Source organism: Podarcis pityusensis (genome assembly GCF_964106645.2).
Source record: "Podarcis pityusensis genome assembly, chromosome: 7".
Lineage (NCBI taxonomy): Eukaryota > Metazoa > Chordata > Lepidosauria > Squamata > Lacertidae > Podarcis > Podarcis pityusensis.
Window position 1 is genome coordinate 7,847,616 of NC_138031.1, and position 24,124 is coordinate 7,871,739.

The window sequence follows — 24,124 nt, forward strand, 5'->3', positions numbered from 1 at the left end:
GTCATATTAGGGGATCCCAGGTTGAGGTCTAGTATATTATCTAAGACAATAAAGGGGTAGTCAACTTTTTTATACCTTACCGCCCACCAGTGCTCGATGGAAGGAGGATACAGCTTGTGCCATAGAACCCCCTACCACCCACCTAGAATCCTGAAACACCCATAGTAGGTGGTAGGAACCAGGCTGACAACCCCTGATCTAAGGCAATGTACTTATGCATTGCATGGTTGCTAACATGAGCAATTAAGGCTATATTAATGTGATGGAAGCAATGAGAAATTGTGTTGATAAATAATATTTCTCTCTCATTTCAGGGTGAAAGAGGTCTACCTGGGTTTGAAGGTCTCAGAGGCCAGAAGGTTAGTTTTGCCTGAGGAACCAACAAGACTTTTAGTTTATTTATTTATTTATTTTTTAAAAAACTTGATCAATTCAAGTTAAGTAGCTTCTGAATCCGAAACAGAATATGGGCTCTAATTGGGCTACAATTTTATTGTGGGGAGGAAGCAGACATGTAGCTGCATTGCTGCCATGAGTTCCTGTTTTCACAACAGTTTCCTCTTAGCTTATAAAATGCTATGGCCCTGGAAATTCTCATGCATGCACACTTCCGTCACACTCACACTGCATGATGGGTTCCATGGGCCATTGGATTTTAAGCATATTGTGCTACCCGTTGCCTGGTTCATTGGCTTCCAGCAGACAACAAACCTCAGTAGCAGAATTCCACAACAATATACTCAAGATACTTTTTTGGCATGTATAATATCCAGGCCCTGGAAGCTTTCAGGCATGTTGTTCTTGGCATCCATTGACTTGAGAGTGTGCCCCTGGTGGTGAGATAAAACAGCTGCAATCCTGGGCAGTGTGTATGTAAGTCCTGGGCTGCACAGACAAGAAGACCCTGCTCTCTCAGCCTCGGAGTCCTGTAGTGATTTCATGCTCTCTATTGCAGTTTGTAAAACAGTGATTGAATTGCCCCCCAAACTTCAGGCTTTTATATACATTAATTACACAATGAGTCCCGTCTGATTGGCTGATTCTGCTTCCCTCCTGGAGCCTGACTGGTCTTTTCCTGCAGGCCAATTATTTGTTGCATTCTACAATCCTACCAGCCTAATAGGCTGATTAACTTCCTCCTGGAGCCTGATTGGTCTTCTCCTGCAAGCCAATCAGTTGTTGCTTTCTAGGATCCTATTTGCCTATTGTTCTAGAATCCAAGCTTAGTACATAACACTGATGTAGTCCAAAGGAAAGCAGAGTAATATGTTTGGCACCAGCTTGGCTGTAGGAATTGCCAGAAGGAGACGTACAAGGCACTATCCAAACCTCTTAGGGCTTTTCCTTCTCCTGGAGATATACTGCAATGCAGTGGAGGTTTAGGATCCAAGTTTTCCTTCTCCTAGATGGGCTACCTTCCCAGGTTGTCAAGCCCCATCTGTCCTCTACTTCCTTCTATAGCATGGGCAGAAACAGATTTCTTGGCCGTTGGACTAAGTATCGGTGCCGTCCGCTCAGTCTGCCAGAGCTGGTCTTTGCATGCAGTGGAAGTGCCTAACTCACCAAGAACTTGAGATCCATTGACTTCCCTCACCTTGTTTAGCCGGCCAGTCAAAGAGAGAGCTGAGTACAGGGTGGGGACCAATGGTGGATGAAATACCCCAGGAGGAGCATGATGTGTCCCCCACCAGAGGTACTAGACCCAGTGTGGTGTAGTGGTTAAGAGTGGTAGACTCGTAATCTGGGGAACTGGGTTTGATTCCCCGCTCCTCCACATGCAGCTGCTTGGTGACCTTGGGCTAATCACACTTCTTTGAAGTCTCTCAGCCTCACTCACCTCACAGAGTGTTTGTTGTGGGGGAGGAAGGGAAAGGAGAATGTTAGCCGCTTTGAGACTCCTTAGGGTAGTGATAAAGTGGGATATCAAATCTAAACTCTTCTTCTTCTTCTTCTCTAACACCCCATACGTCTCACTGGATGTCACAGAATGACGGAGAGAAAATGAAGGCTTGCTTTTCTTATAACGTGAAATCCTTCTCCCGCTAAAGAGTTAAGCATCCTCTTTTTGCTGGTTGGCAAAAGAAGAGGGAGAATGCACTTTTTAGAAGCAAGGTTATCCATTGGTTTAAAACGGTATAGAGCTGTAGCTTTGTTTCCATCGTCCCCATTTCCATTTAAAGCAGCCACAGGACTGGGCCTTGCATTTCTCCGGCTCTATAAATAGAAGCTTCCCATTTTAATCAGGGACAGTTTAACCGATGAGAGTCCCTTTGCACAATGACATGAGAAATTACAGTAAGAGCCGAACCAGGGGCTGGCAGCAATAGAACAGGGTGCATTTTAAATGGCTGCCATTTCCCCAAGTGTTTGGATCCAGCGATGGCCTCTAGAAATGCTAATGTATCAGTTTAATATAAGTGAAATGGAATTCTTTATCGGGGTGCCTAGGATGGAAGCGAGCCTTTTAGAAGCTGATTATATTTAGGATGCCCTATCTCTCCTCTAAAATGGTCCAAGAGATGAATGCTGATTCCTGCTTAGCACACAGAGTGGATTATCCGCCTACATCTCTGCTTAGCGGCATTGAGTGGTTCCTCTTGACACTGATGTAAAAAGCCTTCTTTTAAAAATTGGAAAAAAAGAGACCTTCTGACATTACTTTTTCTTTTCTATGAGCAGCCTGGAAAAAATAATAATAATAGAGAGACTTGCTGTGGGTGATCAGCTTTTTTTGCAACCAGTTTTGCAGGTTGCAAATGGAACAGGAAGCAGAGAAATGCGCTTTATTTTCCTGTTGCATCACATGCTTTCTTTGTTGCATTGTTAAAGGGCCCACTTTGGAACCAATAATTTTATGCACGCATGCCCACACTTTTGAGTATTGAACACAACATGTTGAGGAACTGTAGCTCAGTAGTAGAGCACATGTTTTTGGTGCATAAAATCCAGGTTCTCTTCCTGACATCTGCAGTTTCAAAGATTGGATAGTAGCTCTGTGAAATACCACCATTTGAGACTCTAGAAAGCTTCTGCCAGTAAGAGTAGACAGGACTGGGTGGATATACAGACTGATACTGCTCTAAGGCAGCTTCTGTCTGACATCATAAGAACATAAGGTAAAGATAAAGGGACCCCTGACCATTAGGTCCAGTCGTGACCGACTCTGGGGTTGCTGCGCTCATCTCACTTTATTGGCCGAGGGAGCCGGCGTACAGCTACCGGGTCATGTGTTCAGCATGTCTAAGCCGCTTCTGGCGAACCAGAGCAGCGCAACGAAATGCTGTTTACCTTCCCGCCAGAGTGGTACCTATTTATCTACTTGAACTTGATGTGCTTTCAAACTGCTAGGCTGGCAGGAGCAGGGACCGAGCAACGGGAGCTCACCCCGTCGCGGGGATTCGAACTGTCGACCTTCTGATCAGCAAGTCCTAGGCTCTGTGGTTTAACCCACAGCGCCACCCACATCATAAGAAGATGCAAAAAAGCCCAGCCAAAGGCCCACCTATTCCAGCATCATGTTCTCACAGTGGGGAGGATGAATGTATAAGTGATATACTGACAAAAATAATGGCAGCAAATTGCAGACTGAAAAGGAAAAAGGATGGCAGCGAATACAGACTATATTCACCTGTTCGAATTCCATTCCTGTTTGCAGATGGAGACACAAGCTGACACAATTTCTGAGACTTTCCCCCATTCTGATGAAATTCTCAGATGTCCCTACTAGTTGGTCTAATAAAAGTCAGGGGTGGGGATCCTTGCATCTTGTACTCTTGGGCTAACACTTGGTTTTGTTGTTTTTTTGTCAAGGGAGAAATTGGACCAACTGGACTTCCTGGCCCAAAGGGAGAAAGAGGAGAACCAGTAAGAACATTTATCAGAGCTCAGACATTCTGGATTGTTTCCTTCCTGTTCTAACATTACCATGTGCTAACAACAATAGGCATGTAATACTAAACTAGGGATCACAAATAACACCTGGTTGACTTACTTGTAACTGGATTCTGGACCCAGGACTTAAAGTTTTATCTGTGAATCATAGATGCAGGACTCAGAAGAGCTAACCAACAATAAAAAGGGGAAACAAAGTACACAAGGTTTGAAAATGATTGCATGCACTTGAAATAATTGTTCTGCAGTTCAACCACTGCTATGCGGCAGTAACTTTGCTTTCAAATCCCACCTACTGGATTCTTAATTTATACCTCCAGTGAAAGAAATCCCATGCGGTGACTTCTAGGGTCACTCAGCTACTGAGTCCCATCATGTTCCATCAAGGACTGCCTCTTCTGTGCCTTCCTTTTCCATTGGGCTACTCGTGTTTGAGATCAACTGACATTATCATTGGTTTTCTCTTAGCTGCTCTCAGAATATCTTAGAACATCCATTGGTAGTGACAGCTCACTGTGAGATTTGTGAGAATTCTTGTGCTATAGTTATTGTGTTAAATGTAGCTTTATTCTCTCCATTTAGGGTGGAGGAGGAGCTGGCTGGGCACAGAAAGGAGAAAAGGTATGGTCATACTCAAAGCTGGGTAAACTCTAAAAATATTAACTATGCAATTATTATTATTATTATTATTATTATTATTATTATTATTATATCATCCCCTTTCTCCAAGGAGCATCCATGGTGCTCCTAGTCTCATTTTCTCTCCACAACAATCTTATGAGCACCAGAATTTTTGACAGTAAATATGATTTTATGTTAGATTTCTCCCATGTGTGTATGAAGTTTTACCTAATTCACACATTTTTGCAAATGATTTCCCCTAATGCAATGCATTGTTGTTATTTGTCATTTTCATGAATAGGCATTTGTATGCCCACGTTCCCTTAATATATATACTTTTGTCCTTCTCTCTCTCTCTCTCTCTCTCTGTGTGTGTGTGTGGTTGGAGAACTGTGTCACAAAATTCAGAGAAGCATGAATTGTGACTGATAGCTGGCATTCAAGCTTGTGTCTTGTTTACTGGGTAACTTCATTTCAAAAGCAAACAAAACGGAATTTCTACCCCATCCCTAATTGGATCCCTTCATATTGCAATAAACCGGGACTGAACCCTTGAGGCCTGCCTACCATGGAGCTAGGTTTCAACTGTCCTGTTTTAGAGGAAGCCTGGGTAGCAGTACCAGAGTTTCTTTTCCCCCCTTCACCTTTATTATTTTATTCACATAATACACACTCTTTACAACAAACAACTCCAAAACAAACATACTCCAAAATAAAATCATATGTAACAAAACCATAAGTCTCATTTTTTCATTTACGCTGATCTCTTCTCCGATACCTTCACTTGATATTTCTTGCTGCTTTCTGCTTTTCTTTTGGAATCTTTATGAAATTTCAAATCTCTTAAGTCCTATACCAATCTTTAACAATTTCAATTAATCCCTTCACCTCCCTCCCCCAAAGCCCAGTACTTCCCTCCACCGGTGTGCGATCTTCTTTACCTACTATTATTTTTGTTATTGTTGCGTTATTCACTTTATTTGTTATTCCATCCTTAATATATTATTATCCTATCTCCTTGCGCTTTTTAAAATTTTGCATATTAATTTTTAAGCTCCAGCACCGACTTTTTTCATGTATTCCTTAATGCATTCCCACTCTTTATTAATTTTTTGATTAGAGTAGCCTCTAATTGGTGCTGTTAATTTTGCCATCTCCGCGAATTCAAGAAATTTGATTCTCCATTCTAATAATTCTGGTATTTTATCAGTTTCCCAGTTAGGTACCTGTTGGGGTCAGCTGGAAGGTTTGAAAGTCCTGTGCATGAGCAGAGTTCCATTCATTATCCCGATAGTTTAAACACACACAGTATTTTAAAACCTGGGCTATTGATCAGATTACATAAAAAACTGGCAAAGACCAAGTATGAGGTTTTGTCTGCTGCATCTGTTGGGCACCAAAGAGGGTGAAGGCAACAATTGATCTGATTTACGAGCATCCAGATGTGTCGTTTTAGTCCTTTTGCGTCTAGAAAGTTCCTGGGACTGCTCTCCATCACCCAAGGGAGCACTTCAGAAGATATGCAGCTGCTGGCCACATCTTGCCAACATCTGTCTGACAGGTTTGGCATCAGCACACATGTGTGCTTGTGCCAAGTGCAGCTACTGTTTTCTTTTTGCTTAGAAAAAGAACTGTGCGCCTCTTCAAAATGCAAAAAGGGTTTTGGATCTGTGGAGCGTTCAGCTGCAGCTGTATTACAGACTTGTTCTCACGCTCTCTCTGGCTGAATTGCCACCTAATGCTATTGACCTGTTCTTTGGTTCTGACATCAGGTGTGGGTGTTTTTATTTATTTATTGCTTTGGAAAAAAGGCTTTCTTTGACATTCTAGAGATACACAAAAGGCCCCAAGAAAAGTTGCTGGTGTTGATGGAACACTCTGTTCTTCCCCTGAAATTCCTTTGAAGTTTCTTTGAAGTAGCAGCTAAGGTTGCTGAGAAAATGAACCAGCCCACCAAAACCCTAGCTACCTGATGCAGCAAAAGATGTTTCCTGAGCTTTGGACTTCAGTGATCCGCTGTTTGTTCCCTTCTAAGTACAGAGGACAGATAGCTTCTTCCTCTCAATATCACCCCTTCTTTGTCAGCTCTGACAACTGTGGGGAATAAGGTTCTGGATTATAGGACTTCCTCCTGAACCTAGACCCAAAAGGAGCTGCACCATCCATGGTTCTTCATAGCCTGACGGCAGCATGAGGATGCTCAGAACATTTCAACCTTTGAAAATAAACTGGAACGCATCTATCAGAATTTGCACCATAATTTAAAACATAGTTCTTGGCTCATTTTTTTAAAAAAATAAGAAATGTATCTAAAATGGTGTCTTTGGAGGAAAAAAATGGAAAGGTATATTTTAAGAGACGATACATTCAACACAGTGTGTTGAAGTATATATTTAAATGAATAGTTGTTGTTGTTGTTTAGTCGTTTAGTCATTTCCGGCTCTTCGTGACCCCATGGACCAGAGCACGCCAGGCACTCCTGTCTTCCACTGCCTCCCGAAGTTTGCTCAAACTCATGTTGGTAGCTTCAAGAACACTATCCAACCATCTTGTCCTCTGTCGTCCCCTTCTCCTTGTGCCCTCCATCTTTCCCAACATCAGGGTCTTTTCCAGGGAGTCTTCTCTTCTCATGAGGTGGCCAAAGTATTGGATCCTCAGCTTCAGGATCTGTCCTTCCAGTGAGCACTCAGGGCTGATTTCCTTCAGAATGAAGAGGTTTGATCTTCTTGCAGTCCATGGGACTCTCAAGTGTCTCCTCCAGCACCATAATTCAAAATAAATAAATCTTTCCATGTACAGTGGTACCTCAGGTTAAGTACTTAATTCGTTCCGGAGGTCTGTACTTAACCTGAAACTGTTCTTAACCTGAAGCAGCACTTTAGCTAATGGGGCCTCCTGCTTCCGCCGCGCCGCTGGAGCACGATTTCTGTTCTCATCCTGAAACAAAGTTCTTAACCTGAAACACTATTTCTGGGTTAGCGGAGTCTGTAACCTGAAGCGTATGTAACCTGAGGTACCACTGTATATATTTACAGAGTCATGTGAACATGCAATGGGATAGATTTATGAATAAGCACGTGCAAAAGTGATGTGGATTAGAAATATGTCAGGAAGATTTGGGGCATCACGTGGCAGGACAGAGTCTCAAACAAAGTTGTGCTCTCCCAAGCCCACATTCCCAGCATATTCAAACTCCTGTCTCAGCAACAAGTATGCTGGTTGGTCATGTCCACAGAATGGAAGATGACAGGATCCCCAAGGATGTGCTCTATGGGGGGCTGGCTTCAGGCACCAGGCCCGTTGGCAGACCAATTCTGTGTTCCAAAGATGTCCTCAGATGTGACATAGAGGCTGACAACATCAATCTCCCCATGTGTGGGAATTGCTTGCAGATGACCACAGTGCTTGGAGACAGACAGTCAAATTGTGCAGCCACAGCAATAACCAAAGAAGGAATGGCTGTGAGGAAGAGCACAGAATGAAACAACATGATGGTACATCTTCAGCAGCACAACCAGATGCCTCCATCTGCCCCAGCTGCAACAAAACATGTCTCTCCCATATCGGTATCTACAGCCACAGCGGATGTCGCAGCCTTCCAAGAGTTTGACTTCACTTCCAAAGGGTGCACTCCTCTATTGTCTCCTGAGACAGATGGATGCCAGCAAAGATCTGTTCATTGCTTGGCACGGTAGCACTTGTAGCATAACAACAGAGAAGGTTCTCACATTGGAAATAGTTCTGAAAGTAGCACTGCCCTCTGAAACCTTCTTCCACCTTTGGGGTTTGGGTAGCTACTACCATCAGCCTGGTAGCAAAGGGGACCCAGGAAGTTGTGATGGCTGATGTTTGAAAAGGAAACACTTTGCTTCTCTGCCCTCACTGTTTACACTAGGAGTGGAGAACCTGGAACCCTCCAGATGTTGATGGATCCCTGACCAACAACATCTGGAGGAGAACCACCTTGTCTAACCCTGGCTTAAAAAGACAGCAGCAATAACATGATTGTTTGAGAAGAGGGGAAGCGAGGTCTCATCTCTCTGTGTCATCTTTATGAATGATTATCATAGGCTTCCCCATGAATATATGACAGCGAATTTCTGGAATTTGTTGAATATTGACTTGTTAGAGACAAATGTGTGGGTGTCCAGATATATCCCCTTTCTGCTGCTCCCCTGTCCCCTCATCCAGCAAATTAAAACAGTGGGGGCACACGTACTTCAGTTCTGTTCCATTTTATCTGTTTTAGCCATAGGCCATAACAGAGTTCGAGATACAAATTAGGGCCATCAATTTCAAGCATGGCAAGAATTAACATGTCAGAAATCACGGAGCTACAACAATAGTAAAACATCAGAAATCCAATTTGCAGTCTACGACGTGAACGTCATAAAATATCTTGGGCTGCCATAGAAAAATTAGCTACATTATCCCTTATTACTATTGGCAAGTAAGTTGTCATTTCATCTTTGCAGTACGCTTTTGCCTAGCATCTTCAGAAATGGGGCAGTGAGATATATAATGAGGATTTTCTTCTATTGCTTCTATTGTATCCTCTTTTTAGATACAATGGAGAGAGAGAGAGAGCATATTGTGATAGCATATATTAAATTAATGAATCTGTTGTATTCTAAACCAGGTGGAGGTTTTCACTGGAGGAAAAATGTGGAAATAATGGATAAATATGTTTTGAACCCTTGATTAAATTAGGACCAGTCTCCTTTCATTATATTTCAGGGACCTGCCCAAATTTGGAGGGCTTTTTGAGGCAATCGTTCTCCTCAACGCATCATCAAGGCAAGCAACAGACTTTAGGGCCCTTCAGCTCAGAATGGCTCATAAGAACATGGGAAGAACTCTGTTTGGCCAGGCCCAAGGTCCATTTCGTCCAATATCCATATACCATCACAGAGCTGCAGTCCCCAGAGTTCCCTCTGAAGAGGGACTGTCTGGGAATGATAGATCTGTGAGTGGAATTGGGAAGTCTTCTAAAAACCCTCAGTGCCCTTAACAAACTACAGCTCCCAGCATTCTTTGAGGGAAGCCATGACAGTTTAAAGTGGTGTCGTAGTACTAATGGATGGTGTGAATGTGGCATGTGTCACAATGGCCAGGTTGTATATATTTGACAGTATCTGCATTTCATCTTTTTCTGAGCCAATCATTGATCTCTATCTCCCACAGCTTCCATCTTTAGACCAGGGAGTTGTGCACAGGTGAATTCCTGTGTCACAACATTGCAATAGGAAAACTCTGCCCTCTCTAGCAAGTCTTCAAGTTTTCAGAAGAACTCACATACTCAGACGTCACAGTTTCATATTTAGATAAAAGAAATGCGCTTTAGTTGATTTTTTTATTTAAAAAATTGCTGTAATTACAGGGTTTTAGTTTTAGTTTTATTCACTGGCTTCTGTGACCCAGAATAATGAGCACATAATTGTTTCAAGACCGCATAATTGTGCATCTCAGCAGCCGAACTCTCAGCACCGCAGGAATCGCAGGGCTTGCTCGCCTGCAGTTTTATTTTGCTTTGCATCACTTTGGAGAACAGTGCAGCTGTCTCTATTTCTGCTTTACTGCTTCACCGGTAAGGATGAAAATCCTTTCTGGGGCTGCACTGACACCTGCTGGCTGCTTTGGCTCTGTGAAAATCCTTTTCGTATGGACTTTTCAAGCGATTATCTGGGTGGTTTGAAATTTTGCCTAAAGTTCAGGTACATGAATCAATTTGGTGAGAACTTTCTTTTCTTTTAAGGAACTGAACCTAATCTGGAGCGAGGGCCTGGCCATGAATCTCCAATATTACTAAAGAGTGGAAAAGTGAGGGTAATAAATTTAGATTCAGCAGCTGGACAGGGAAGGATGATTTCTAACTCAGAAGTGAGCTTTCTTCTTTTTTCTCTTTTCTGGTCTTCTTCCTTCTATCCTCCAGAGTTTGGTGTGAGGATTTGGAAGGTGAGATAGTAAATACCATCAAGTGAAAAGGGGTTCTAAGTGAAAATCTGCAGCAGTTCACAGCTCCTGTTGATGCTCAGAGTCCATTGGAAGTCCTAGTTTTTTGGACACAGAATTTATAGCACAGAAAAAAGAGTGCGCTCTGGGAAGCACATAGAAAGAGAAACATATATTCCATGAGGACCTTTTCTTTAAAAAATCACAAACTGAAGTGCAAACGTGGAGAACTGGACGGAAGACTGGGGAAATGAGAAACAGAGAAAAATAAAAAAGGAAAGGTGCTGCTTTATTTTTTCCCCAATCACAGTTCCTCAGAGTCCTTCTTGTTCATCAGGACTCATTCCAGAATACCCCCAGGCTTCCAAAGGAGAATCTTGGGCAGCAAAGGGAGTAATCTGGGATGGAAGACAACCCAGGAGTATCTAAACAGCAATGGAAAAGGAATGCAGATAAAAGCTGCCCGAACTGTGAGAAGCTGGAAAATAATTTTGATGACAACAGGCACACGACTCTTGGTGAGCAAGGAGCACTTTGAGAAGCAATGAGGCAGGCCACAAAGACAGGAGGGTTTATCAGATCCTCAGAAGGCCCCTATTGAAATTGGAGGAAGTGGAGAGAGAGGTTTTCTTCCCGTCTTTTCTTACTAGAACCCAGAGCCATCCAATAAAGTCAAAGGATGAGAGATTCAGGAGAGACAAAAATAAAGTATTTCTTCATGGAGCACATAGTTAAGCTATAGAATTATTTCCTTCAAGATGGCCAATGCCTTGGGGATATTTATGGAGGATAAAGCTATTGATAACTGCTAGCAATGAATGTCATGTACTGTATTTTAATATTTTGTTGGAAGCCGCCCAGAGTGGCTGGGGAAGCCCAGCCAGATGGGTGGGGTATAAATAATAAATTATTATTATTATTATTATTATTATTATTATTATTATTATTATTTATTATTATTGCTGTGTCAGATCAATGGTACATCTGACTGACAGTGGCTGTCCAGAGTTTCAGACAGGAGCTTTTCCCTGCCCTACTCAGAGAGGCCCAGGATTCAATTTGGGACCTTTTGCAAACAAAGCAGATGTTTCACTATAGAGCTACAGCTCTTCAGCTACAGCTCAGAGGGCTGCCTTCTAGTTCTCCTTTAAAATGTTAAAAAGCTGAGCCGCTGCCAGCTGCAGGTGACTCAGTTGCTTAGGTTTTTGAAAATATAACTGAGAATGCCCTTGGGAGAAGGAAGGTGGGTCTTCTCATGAGCCTAAGGGGCAGCCATTTCAGTGCTTCATGTACAAACACTGGACCACACAGGGAGAAAATACACGGAAGCACTGGCAGAAGAGAACAAGAAAATGGTAGCTGGGCTTTGCATTGGGACCCTGACTGCATATCGATCTGAAAAAAGCACATGCCATCCTAATAGATAACACTTTATTTATTAGTAATGAGCATTAATAGTTTCATTTTGCATTTTTTGTAACATTTATTTTAGTTTTCTGTAATTCCCTTGAGTTTCCTGTATACCACCTGCCATCTTCCATTCTATGGACATGACTAACCAGCATATTTATATTAAGCGTTGTAGAAATGGCCTAAATAAAAATAAATAGTTACATTCCCAGTTGCAACAATTTTAAACATTGCAACATTGTTTAAGTTGCAACATTGAAAACAGTTTGAAACTTGCAATAAAAAATGGACCATCACAAAATCATTGTTGAGACAGTGTTGTTGTTGTTTAGTCGTGTCCGACTCTTCGTGACCCCATGGACCAGAGCACGCCAGGCACTCCTGTCTTCCACTGCCTCCCGAAGTTTGGTCAAACTCATGCTGATAGCTTCGAGAACACTATCCAACCATCTCGTCCTCTGTCGTCCCCTTCTCCTTGTGCCCTCCATCTTTCCCTTTCCCAGGGTCTTTTCCAGGGAGTCTTCTCTTCTCATGAAGTGGCCAAAGTATTGGAGTCTCAGCTTCAGGATCTGTCCTTCCAGTGAGCACTCAGGGCTGATTTCCTTCAGAATGGATAGGTTTGATCTTCTTGCAGTCCATGGGACTCTCAAGAGTCTCCTCCAGCACCAGAATTCAAAGGCATCAATTCTTCGGCAATCAGCCTTCTTTATGGTCCAGCTCTCACTTCCATCCATCACGACTGGGAAAACCATAGCTTTAACTATACGGACCTTTGTTGGCAACGTGATGTCTCTGCTTTTTAAGATGCTGTCTAGGTTTGTCATTGCTTTTCTCCCAAGAAGCAGGCGTCTTTTAATTTCGTGACTGCTGTCACCATCTGCAGTGATCATGGAGCCCAAGAAAGTAAAATCTCTCACTGCCTCCATTTCTTCCCCTTCTATTTGCCAGCAGGTGATGGGGCTAGTGGCCATGATCTTAGTTTTTTTGATGTTGAGCTTCAGACCATATTTTGTGCTCTCCTCTTTCACCCTCATTAAAAGGTTATTTAATTCCTCCTCACTTTCTGCCATCAGTGTTGTGTCATCTGCATATCTGAGGTTGTTGATATTTCTTAATTCCGGCTAGGGATTCACATTGTCTAACCAAATCCAATACTCTCCCCTTCTCCGGGTATTAAACTCAAACTCAACATTCATAATTAGTATTTTGAAAATCTGTGTTTCAGCATTCCATAAGTGGGAAAATAGAATTTCAAATCAATTTGATATAATTTTCAGTTACTGCAAGCAAATATATGTTAGAAAAAATGATTAAGAATACATATACACCCTACAATTATTAATACTCTGTAACCCTATGTATCAGCATGAATCCCAGGGTCATAAGAATGGTTCTTTTCCTTAATAATCTCTGTTTTCTATTTATCTCATTTTCTTCTACTGATTGGCCTCGCATGGAAACTTGTATGGCATCAGTACTGCCTAATTGTTTAAATTAGAATGAAGTGCAATTGGTAAGCTGGACTCTCCCCCTCCCATATTTTTGACAAATGTTCCAAGGCCAACAATTTGTTGTGAAGAATCACTTCACCCCTGGTAGAAAGTCAACTCCCTCTTTGGCGCTGCCTTTGCCAAGATACTAATAGCATTTTAATCTAATTAACCTAATAGGTTTCTGCACCTGGGTTTTCAAGAGGGCAATGATTTGTGCAGCTCCCGTGTAGCAGCTTTGAACATTCATCATAACTGTTTATTGCAGCGGTATCAACAAATTGTTGTTGAGTGCATAATGCATTTGCAAACAGGAATGCAATTAATATAGGAGAGAGAGAGAGAGATGAATTGGCTCTTTCATGAACTTGAAATCTGCAGGAAACTTTGGGATCAGTTATAAGTTGATGACTCTAATGGGTGCAATTGTTTTACTATGAAACATTTGGCCTAATCCATAAATAGTAACCAATGGACCTGATCTGGATTTACTAGGAGAAAGTGAATAACTTTATGCATACCTTCCAATAATTCTCAAATAAAAGTAAAGAGTCGTGTCATGTTAATGAAATGAATGCTATTAATGTGCAAGATTTTTGCCAAGCAGATAGTTTCAGCCTCTAGACCAGACATGGCCAAACTTTGCCCTTCAGCTGTTTTGGGACTACAATTCCCATCATCCCTAGGTAAAGGGACCAGTGATCAGGGATGATGGGAACTGTAGTTCCAAAACAGCTGGAGGGCAAAGTTTGGCCATGCCTGCTTTAGACCATGGATGATTCCAACCAAAATGACATCTCTGAAGCTGCTACCTACATTTAATAATGCAAGAAAGCAGCAATTTCTGCTCCAACCTATATCCCTCACAATCAGCACTATTTCCATTCTGCTGCAGTTTGCTTTCCACCAAATACTACATTATTTGTCTCAGTATGGGCTATATATTGTAGTTAGTGTGATTTATTTATTTAAATGCAAAGGAGACATCAAAACAATGTAATCAACCATGTCTTGTTTGGGAAAGTGAAAACATCAACATTGTGAAGGAATAAAATCTGTTTGGGTTTCCTTGTGACACCTATTTATATATCTAAAACCTTGTACATTAATTGCATTCATGCAATTAACATCATGTACAGTATTGGCTTCTTGTTAAGGATTGCTGCCACAGCCCCTTCATACAGTCACACATTAGAGGGCTCTGGTCCTTACCTGCAATATACTGTAATTATTCTGCAGCTAGTATGCCAAATTTGGCTTTTGTGGTTCAATATAGCCTATAAACCTACAATTAACCTCCAGTAGGCTGTCGACAGTTCCAAATATATCCTCAAGAGCTGTCATGTATGAAATGTGCGCAGCCTGGGAGCCATTTTGGAGTCACAGCTGTCCATGGAGGCGCAGGTCAATTCTGTGTCCAGGGCAGCTGTTTATCAGCTCCATCTGGTACTCAGGCTGAGACCCTACCTGCCCACAGACTGTCTCGCCAGAGTGGTGCATGCTCTAGTTATCTCTCGCTTGGATTACTGCAATGCACTCTTTGAAGGTGACCTGGAAACTACAGCTAATCCAGAATGCGGCAACTAGACTGGTGACTGGGAGTGGCTGCTGAGACCACATAACACCGGTCTTGAAAGATCTACATTGGCTCCCAGTACATTTCCGAGCACAATTCAAAGTGTTGGTGCTGACTTTTAAAGCCCTAAACAACCTTGGTCCAGTATGCCTGAAGGAGTGTCTCCACCTCCATCATTCTGCCCAGACACTGAGGTCCAGCGCTGAGGGCCTTCAGGCGGTTCCATCACTGCGAAAGCCAAGTTACAGGGAACCAGGCAGAGGGCCTTCTCGGTAGTGGCACCTGCCCTGTGGAATGCTTTCCCACCAGATGTCAAAGAGAAAAACAACTACCAGACTTTTAGAAGTCATCTGAAGGCAGGCCTATTTAGGGAAGCTTTTAATGTTTAACAGACCATTGTATTTTAATATTTTGTTGGAAGCCACCCAGAGTGGCTGGGGTATAAATTAAATAATAATGAAGAAGAAGAAGAAGTGGCCAACTGTGCATAAGCACGTAAGAAAACCCCTGCTGGATCAGACCCAAATGCCCATTTAGTCCTGTTCTCACAGTGGCCAACTGGTTGCCAATGGAAGGCCCATTAACAATGGTGCTATATGGTGACTTAGTGTAGGTGTTCATCGTTGACATTTGAGATATTGCACTCATTAATAACATTAATAACATTTTTAAATCAGTTGTTTTTGTTTTTTTTAAAAACAAATGCAAATTCAATAGCCATTAAAAACACTTATATAGCAGTACAGCTAATGGTGATTGTTTTATCTATTGTATCTAGACATACACTTAGGTATTCGACATTCAAACATATTACTTAACGCAACCTCTCCACTGAGACTATTCAGTGGCTGGTATATGGAGGTCTTGGTTTTGGTCATTAACATAGTTAAATAAGACAAACTTAAGAGGGGAAAAGAGAGAGGGGACAAATAGAGGGGGGGAAACACGTGGGGAAAATAGTGGAACACAATGCTTTAATAACTTGTGACCCATTGGGTTGAGCACAACCTGCTCCTTGTGTATTGTGACTCCATATTTGTGGCCCCGCACAGCAAAGCAAGAAGTTTATCTTGACCCTTGTGACTTTCAGTATATGCTGGTTGAGCTTGATGGTCCAGAAGTTGTGGACACCTGACATAGGTAAGGTATGGAATTCATTCACATGTGGTGCACTGATGGCCGCCAACTTAGACAGCATTAAAAGTGCATTGGACACATTTATAGAAAGTAAGGCCATCAATGGCTATTAAACACTACCTCGCTGAAGTAGATGCCTTTGAATATTGGTTGCTGTAAATCATGTGGGGAGAGTGTTCAGGTTCAGCTTGTGGGCTTCCCATTGGCATCTCTTTGGCCACACTGAGAATTGGATGCTGGAATAGATGAGGCCCCTGGTCTGATCAAGCAGAGTTCTACCTATGATTTCAGTATGGCTGGTGTGTTGCCACACAGCAGAGACCTATTTCTGCACTGGAGTGAACTTTTCCTCCTCGTGTGAACAGGAGGGTAGCTTAGGTCGTCAGGTGATTCTGTGCAGGGGGAAGAATATGAATGATTCAGGTTAGAGTGCAACATCTTCTGTCCTCCTAGGTCAAACAGATAATTTAGTAGAATGCCTCTTCAAATGTTCTGCCAAGGAAAACGGGGTAGGCTACAATTTTCTTCTGAGCCAGGGGACAAAGTGAAGAGGAATAGCAGCTACTCCAGAAGTGAATGGTTTCAAGCAACACTTGACGTGGGAGAAAGCTACTGATGTTTTGCAAAAGGATAGGTCTTGCACCTTGATTTCGAGTGGAGAGACAGTATTGAAGGGAGAAGATTAACAGGTGCAATGACTCCTTCTATCATGCTGCTCGGAGCCCCTGCCAAAACTCTCACTTCGGCTCAGCTCTGAAAGACCCAAGAGACTTTCCCTGATGCTGAAGCTGGCAACCATAAGCGAGAGCAATTACCTTCCTGTAGCCTTTAATGGCCTCAATAACAAAGCTGTGTTATCTGAGAACTCCTGGGAGGTCTCCTTTGCCAGAGTGCTCTGTCACTCAGTAACTGACTCTTCCTTCGTTCCCAAGACATCCTGTGCTTTTCATGCTTCTCTTAAAGGATGATGTCAGGGGTTCAGGGACAGAGGCACAGGGTAGGCAGGAGATGGAGAGCGATGGGGATGAATCCCAGGACAGCGAGGAAGAGGATGACAATGACTCAAGAGATTCCATGAGTCTTTCCAGTGAATCAGAGGATTCCCAGAAGGGGGCGCCGGTGGTCAAGGCCAGGGGAGCCCCAGGGGGGACGTGTCAGGAGCAGGGGGCCAGCGGGGGATCCCAAAGTGGCAGCTGGGCGTCAGGACCAGCCTCCCCGCCAGAGTGCAGCGAAGGGGGTGGAGGTTTCAGTGTATCAGGGGAAGCAGCTCCGGCAGCAGAGAAGGGAGGGAGGTCGGAGCAAGCCACCCTCCCGGAAGGGGAGGGGAGTAGTGAAGGGAGTAGTGTAGCTGTTAAAAGGAAGGTTAGAGGTTGGGCGCGCGCGCCAAGTTCAAATGTAGAGGCGCGCGGAAGTACAGGGAGCCCGGAGGAGGGGCCAGGTCCCAAAGCCCGCAGGAGGGGGCAAGAGCAGTCTGGGGATTCCGCGTCAGAGGAATCCAGGAGGGGCGAAACCCCAGCGGGCAGGAAGACCCTGCGGAAAAGGAAAGAGAGAAAGAGGTGGAGCAGCGCAAGCCTCTTAAACTGGTGCAGGGGAGGGACTGATTCAGAGGGGACTTCAGCGGTCTAAGCGTAACAGACGTAGGGCTGCGCGCCTCGGATGTGAAGCAAACAATGAACTGCAATAAACACTTTTGTATATAAGAAGAGATAGGCGTTGGTCTTTTGTGAGCTGAGACTTGAGGCAGCCCTGACAGATGAAATCACCTATGTGGCCCAAATAATGGGTTTGTTACAGAGTGGCGGACTTGACACTATTTATGTAATTAGCAGTTGTGAGAATGAGTTTCTTTTTAAAGTAAATAGTGTGAGGGTCTTTGTGCAAATTGGGATCCTGGTGGTTGGGGTAGGTTCATCAGAAAGGGATGTGAGAGAAATGCTCTTGGTCTGAATGCTCTTGGTTCACTGTATCCTCTTTGGTTCATAAGTGCAAAATTCGGTATAAGCATAAAATTCACTACCCTGAGGTTTGTAGCTTTCCTTCCAGAATGGTATCCCGATTTGTAGATTCCAAGCTTTAAAACAGAAGAAGAAGAAGAAGAGTTTGGATTTGATATCCCGCCTTTCACTCCCCTTCAGGAGTCTCAAAGCAGCTAGCATTCTCCTTTCCCTTCCTCCCCCACAACAAATACTCAGTGAGGTGAGTGGGGCTGAGAGACTTCAGAGAAGTGTGACTGGCCCAGGGTCACCCAGCAGCTGCATGTGCAGGAGCAGAGACGCAAACCCGGTTCCCCAGATTACGAGACTACCGCTCTTAACCACTACACCACACTGGCTCTCTCCACTCCAAACACTGCTTGTGGGTTTCAACTAGCTCGCCCCTTCAGTGAATTTTAGGATAGTGTTTTATTTTGTATGAAACCTTTTTAACGCATTTCGTTTTATCATTCTAGGGTGAAAGAGGAGCCCAAGGATTACCTGGGCTGATGGGCGAAAGAGGAGAAAAGGTAACAATCTATTCAAAACAGGGAGAGAATGAAATACCTGCCAGGAATTTCCAGCTACACAAGTGGTGGACTGATACATGTGAACTAATAAAAGTTGGACTTTGTAGAGGACTTTTCCTAAAGATCTTCTGCAGTTCAGCTTAATGGTCAGCCACACAGATTTTAGCAGCACAACAATACCTAAAACACCACAAATAACACGGCACAAAGCACAATGCAAAGCAACAACAGTGAATCCTAGTACACATCATCAACTTGGCTTCTATAGCTTGAACCTCCAGGAGACCTTTCTAGACTTTCTGCACCTGGGCAATGAATCTGGCCCCTATAAATGTAATGGAACTTAAACTCTGAATCTTATCATTCTTATTGACTCCCCTGACCTAAGTTAACAGCTTTCCAAGCAGTTTCTTCCTTGGCAAATTACAGATGGTACAATGCAGTATACAATGACAAAAGAACTTACTTTCCAGCCATGCCCCCATAAATAAGTTTTGCAGTAATCATCCCCTTTTGCATTGCCCTTCTGCAAATTCAGATGATGTAGTTTGAAGCTTCTAGCACTGAGCATGTCGTAAAGAAAAATGAACTTTCCACTCCACTCAAGCATATCTTCCCCAGCCTCATCCAATATTGCAATAACTGGTGGAAGATGATTGTTATTTTTTTGTAATGTGAATTATATGCTATGGATGCAACATTTCTAAATACGCTTTCTAACTTAAGCAGCTAATATAACCACATAGTCCAATCTGTAAGTTCTTAATGAGGCGTCACATGGACACAGCCAATTATGGTGCATATCACCATTGCCCGTGCATCTTAATTTTTCCAAATAGCTATTTAATAGAACAGCTTTGTTGCCAGAAGTTTCTCTTCTGAGGCTGTAGGCAGAAGGGCTTCAGCTCAGCTTTCTTCCAACATGTCCTAAATATCATAGTTGTTTGTATGCTATATTGCTGGTTTATTTCAGCTTGCTCATCAGGCAAACCAGTAGTAAACTAACAATATAGTTTATTGCAAAGCCAGTTAGATGAGAGTAATTTGGAGAGGAGAAATAGCGGTTTGTGGGTCTCATGTCCTCTTGTTCAGGAATGAAGAGTGGCGTTCTCATACTCCTCTGCAATTCAATTTGCCACCTGGAATCTAGAGTGCAGCAGTCCAATATGATGTGGTTTTGCCTGGACTTGGCTGTGGATGAGACAGAAAGGGGAGGGTGTCTCTTGTCTATCCAGGCTACTGGGACAGCACCCCCTTGTCACTCTGGCAGACACTTAGCTATTAATAAATACAGTGCTTAATACCAGAAATTGGGTTTGGGGGTTGGGGTTGGGCAACGAGTCCCCTCTGAGACCTCACATTAATTTCACTTGTGGTGAAAATGATTAGACCTGCCAATGTACATTATTCATGTGCTTCTGCTTTCAGCTGGTGCTAATTTGATGCTGATGATGGTTGCCCATTAATGCATTTATGTTAATTCTTATTATTTCAGGGCTCCCTCGGCGCACCTGGCATCCCAGGGAGAGATGGTGCCAAAGGAGAGTCTGTAAGCTTTTCTCTCCCTCTCTTGTAATCTCCTTTTCTTTATATCATAAGCCAGATGCTACAAATCAATGTGCATTGAGTGGAGCATGTCTTGGGGATTAGTGTTGCCATTTTGAATGCATCTGAAACAAAGGACAGCAGGTTAATAACCTCAGCAGGCCTCTCTTTGAGCCAAGGCAGCAGACAGACGTCATATGGATTAACTGCTCTTGGATGCTCTGAGGAAGAATGTGTGTTAATGTTCATTAGAGGGTTGTTAGAAATACTGGAGGCTTAACAAAGTGTATTGTGGGAGGTGGGGGAATCAACTATGAAAAGCTCAGGTGTTTATTTCACTCCAGGCACAAGTTTGGCAACCAACAATTTGAGGGACTTAAGCTCAGATGGCATCAACGTATGTTGTAACTGGAGCAACAAATGTGATTTTTACTTTTGAACAGCAGGCTAGTCTCCTCTCTCTCTCTCTCTCTCTCTCTCTCTCTCTCTCTCTCTCTCTCTCCCTCTCTCCACACACACACACACACACACACACACACACTTTATCATCATCCAGGCAAGCAAGCAATAGATCAGTGCTTCCCAAACTTGGACCAACATCCCTGACCACTGGTCCTGCTAACTAGGAACGATGGAAGTTGTAGTCCAAAAACAGCTAGAGACCCAAGTTTGAGAAACAGTGCAATAGATCAAGGTCACATTCAAGCTAGGCAAAAAGATTAAAGGAGGGGGCAATGGGAGGGCACTGGGGGGTGTAGTCTGGCCATATGAAGAGGCTCAGAGGGGTGAATTTGGCTCTAGACTTGAGGTTCCTTATCACTAAGTCAAAGGATCTTGTTGCATCAAGGATTGGAAACATATCTCAGATCACTGGAGAGCTTACAAGTCAGAGGCAGGAGACCTGAGTAGATGAACCACATTCCAGTTTCAGTAAATATTAGATCCTCATGTTTCATAGATGCAGTAGGCTTTGCTTTCAGCATCCAGCAATTTATAAAATGTGTAGTTTTTTGCAACAAACATGCTATGCTTTCTCTTTTGAGGGAGAACCTGGACTTCCTGGAGCAGTTGGCCTCCCCGGGCCACCAGGATTGAAGGTGAGCAGAGGGATCAATGAGGATCATGAATGAAGTTAAGGCCACCTTATGAATGATTGATTGATTGATTGAATGATTCGATATGAGAGCCCACCCTTGTACTTAGGGTGCCTTCCAACTTCTGCAAAAGAACAAGTCCCACATTATCCTGTTGGGCTTCTCACCCACGCCCACTATTGTCTCTTCCTTTCCTAATTTCCGTTATGTATACAGAATTTTAATTAGGGGTGTGTGTGAGGTGGGGGGGAGAGAGATCTCATCTGCATACAAAACTCAAATGCAAATCCTCATCGCATCCTTTTCCTTAACCTAACTTTCTAACCCTCCCCAAGCTCACCCCTTACCCAGCACTCTATGTGTGGGTACATAAAGCGTTGTTCCTGTCCCATCAGATGTTAAGGAGATGAGTAACTATATCACCTTTAGAAGACATCTGAAGGCAGCCCTGTATAGGGAAGCTTTTTATTGTTAAAGTTCTATTATTTTTTATATATGTTGGAAGCTGCCCAGAGTGGGTGGGGCAACCCAATCAGATGGTTGGGGTACAAAGAAAGTTGTTGTTGTTGTTGTTACTGTTTGCTCTTCCTGTTCAGTTCCTGTTTGCACTAGCTTGGTCTCACCTTAAGCATGCCCACATTTCACTGGATGCCAGGAACACCCACCCTCCTGAACAGAGGAGAGGTGCAAAGGGTTTCTCTCCATGAATGAGTGTGGTAGTGACTGATGTTTGTGCCTTCTCCCCACCTCATTAATGACAGACATACCCACCCCATTTTGTGGTTTTCTCTCTTTTTCTACTCATCCCCCCAATGACAACCATTTTGTGCTATGTCTGTTGATGGGCCTCAACCATAACTCTTGCTACCAGCTGCCAAATCAGTGAATTCCAGGACAACAAACAGGAACAGAATTTGCTGACGAGTAACTTGATTTTTAGTTAGTTAGTTTTATTATATACAGCAGAGTAAAGCACAGCTTTGTACAAGTTACTATATACACAGACGAGATTCAAACTCCTATTCCAAACTCAACACTCCAACAACAAACTGCTGTGTCATACTGCTTATATGGAAGAACTTAGCCAATCACCACCTGTTGCTAGGCTTCCCTGTCTCCAAACAGATTTTCTCACATACTCTGTTTAACTTGGCTTGTTGCCAACCCACTAATTGTCTACTCCCAAAGCTGCACGAACTCAAAGTCTCAACAACGTCAGGTCCCCATGGCAGGTTATGCCATGCCCCCACAAAATTCATTTTGTGATATCCCCCACAGCAGCCATTTTTTGACTGGTGCCCATGACACATTCTCAGTATGTCTACTGGCCCAGAAGGCTGGCGTACCCTGCTCAGTGTGTGGTTTTACCTGTGTAAATGGCTATTTCAAGCTTAAAATTTGGACATACGGTTGCAACAACGGAGCATACAGTCACAAGGATAAAGAAGGCAGTACTCCACTATTATGTTAACTGACCCTTACATGTTAGGTGATGATCCAGAGATGTATTCTGAAGATGTGGGACTCATCAATGTCAATTCCCATCCTTCCTCTCCAGTCTGTTTTAAGATTCAAACAGGTTGGGTTTTTTTCAGGAACAGCAGAGAGATGCTTTTGCTCACTGAATTATGGAATTGCCCTTCTAATAAGTTTGACTACTGTGATCACAGTCAGAGAAGATGATGCAAATTCATTATTTTCTCCAGTAAGCAAGTTGCCTTAGGTTTATTCTGTGACAGTCCTGATCTTTGTTTCTTTCTATATATTTCTCATCAGGGGTCAGATGGTCAGCCAGGCCCCCCAGGACGCCAAGGATACGTTGGAGCACCAGTAAGTTGTGATTTATTATTATTATTATTATTATTATTATTATTATTATTATTATTATTATATACTTAACCTGCCCAATGTTCTGTAAATGAGCCAACATCCTATGAGTGTTTGGTGTGATTTGTAAAATCTATTCATGTGGTAAATGGTTGCCTGATACTCAGATGTGGCCTTGCCAGCACATAAGGACAGTTGTCAACATTTCTGCACATAGATAGCTCTGCTTCGGCAAGGCTTAGTTATACGCTTGGTTATTTTATCTTTAGCAATGCTTTCCACCAGTTAAAAGTTCACCGTTCACTTGTTGAAACCTTCCCTTGCTTTCCTTCAACTACAGATACACATTTCACTGGAGAAGGTCATTCAGTTTTCCCCGTCCTCATTATCTTGGTTATAAAGACTTCGCAATCACTCCTTTTAGGTCTCAGAACAGCTCAACAATCCCAATGGATGGCTGATCAGCTCATTGAGTACTCCAAGTCCAAGGCCAATTAGCATATGCAAAGGCGGTTTGTGGGAATAACATTATTGGTATATTATAGACAACTGCTTAGTAGGCAGAGCACTAAATCAGCATTTCCTTGGCACAGGAGCTGCAGCCCATAATGAGTCACTGGGTACAAATTGCTAGCACATCGGTGACTCATCCAAGTTTCACTCTGGGTAGTGGAGGGAACGATACAAAATATTTTCTCTTCCCCACTTTTTCAGGGCCTGCAGGGAGAAAGAGGAGAAAAGGGACCCCGGGGAGACAAGGTATGGATCGTGTGTGTCAGATAACTTGTCAACAATCTGAGTGGAAGTGCTGAACATTCTTCCTCAAAAATGAATGCAAGAAAGAACAGGGAAATTGAGGGTAAATGTACGTGCAGTTTAGGGCCTCAGATTATAAGGGGCCTCTAAATGCAAAAAAGGTTACTCGTTAGATTGCTAGATCTGAGGGAGCAATCCAGACTTTCCTAGTGTCCCTATCATCTAAGGATGTCTCTGATTTAGAGAAGCCGTCCCGGTTTCCGATTTGATCCCGGAATACCCCACTTTTCCATAGGGTGTCCCTATTTTCACTGGAGAAATG

General features: G+C 43.1%; 1 protein-coding gene across 1 annotated transcript in view; it reads left to right on the top strand.

Moving 5' to 3' along the window:
* The window catches only part of COL22A1 (collagen type XXII alpha 1 chain), a 192,959-nt gene that overhangs the window by 81,031 nt on the left and 87,804 nt on the right, over window positions 1-24,124 (top strand). Inside the window, exons 10-17 of the mRNA XM_081012482.1 lie at window positions 315-359; window positions 3,811-3,864; window positions 4,474-4,512; window positions 18,527-18,580; window positions 20,076-20,129; window positions 21,169-21,222; window positions 22,996-23,049; window positions 23,761-23,805. Of these exons, the coding sequence (XP_080868608.1) occupies window positions 315-359; window positions 3,811-3,864; window positions 4,474-4,512; window positions 18,527-18,580; window positions 20,076-20,129; window positions 21,169-21,222; window positions 22,996-23,049; window positions 23,761-23,805 (399 nt within the window). The remainder of the gene's footprint in view (window positions 1-314; window positions 360-3,810; window positions 3,865-4,473; window positions 4,513-18,526; window positions 18,581-20,075; window positions 20,130-21,168; window positions 21,223-22,995; window positions 23,050-23,760; window positions 23,806-24,124) is intronic.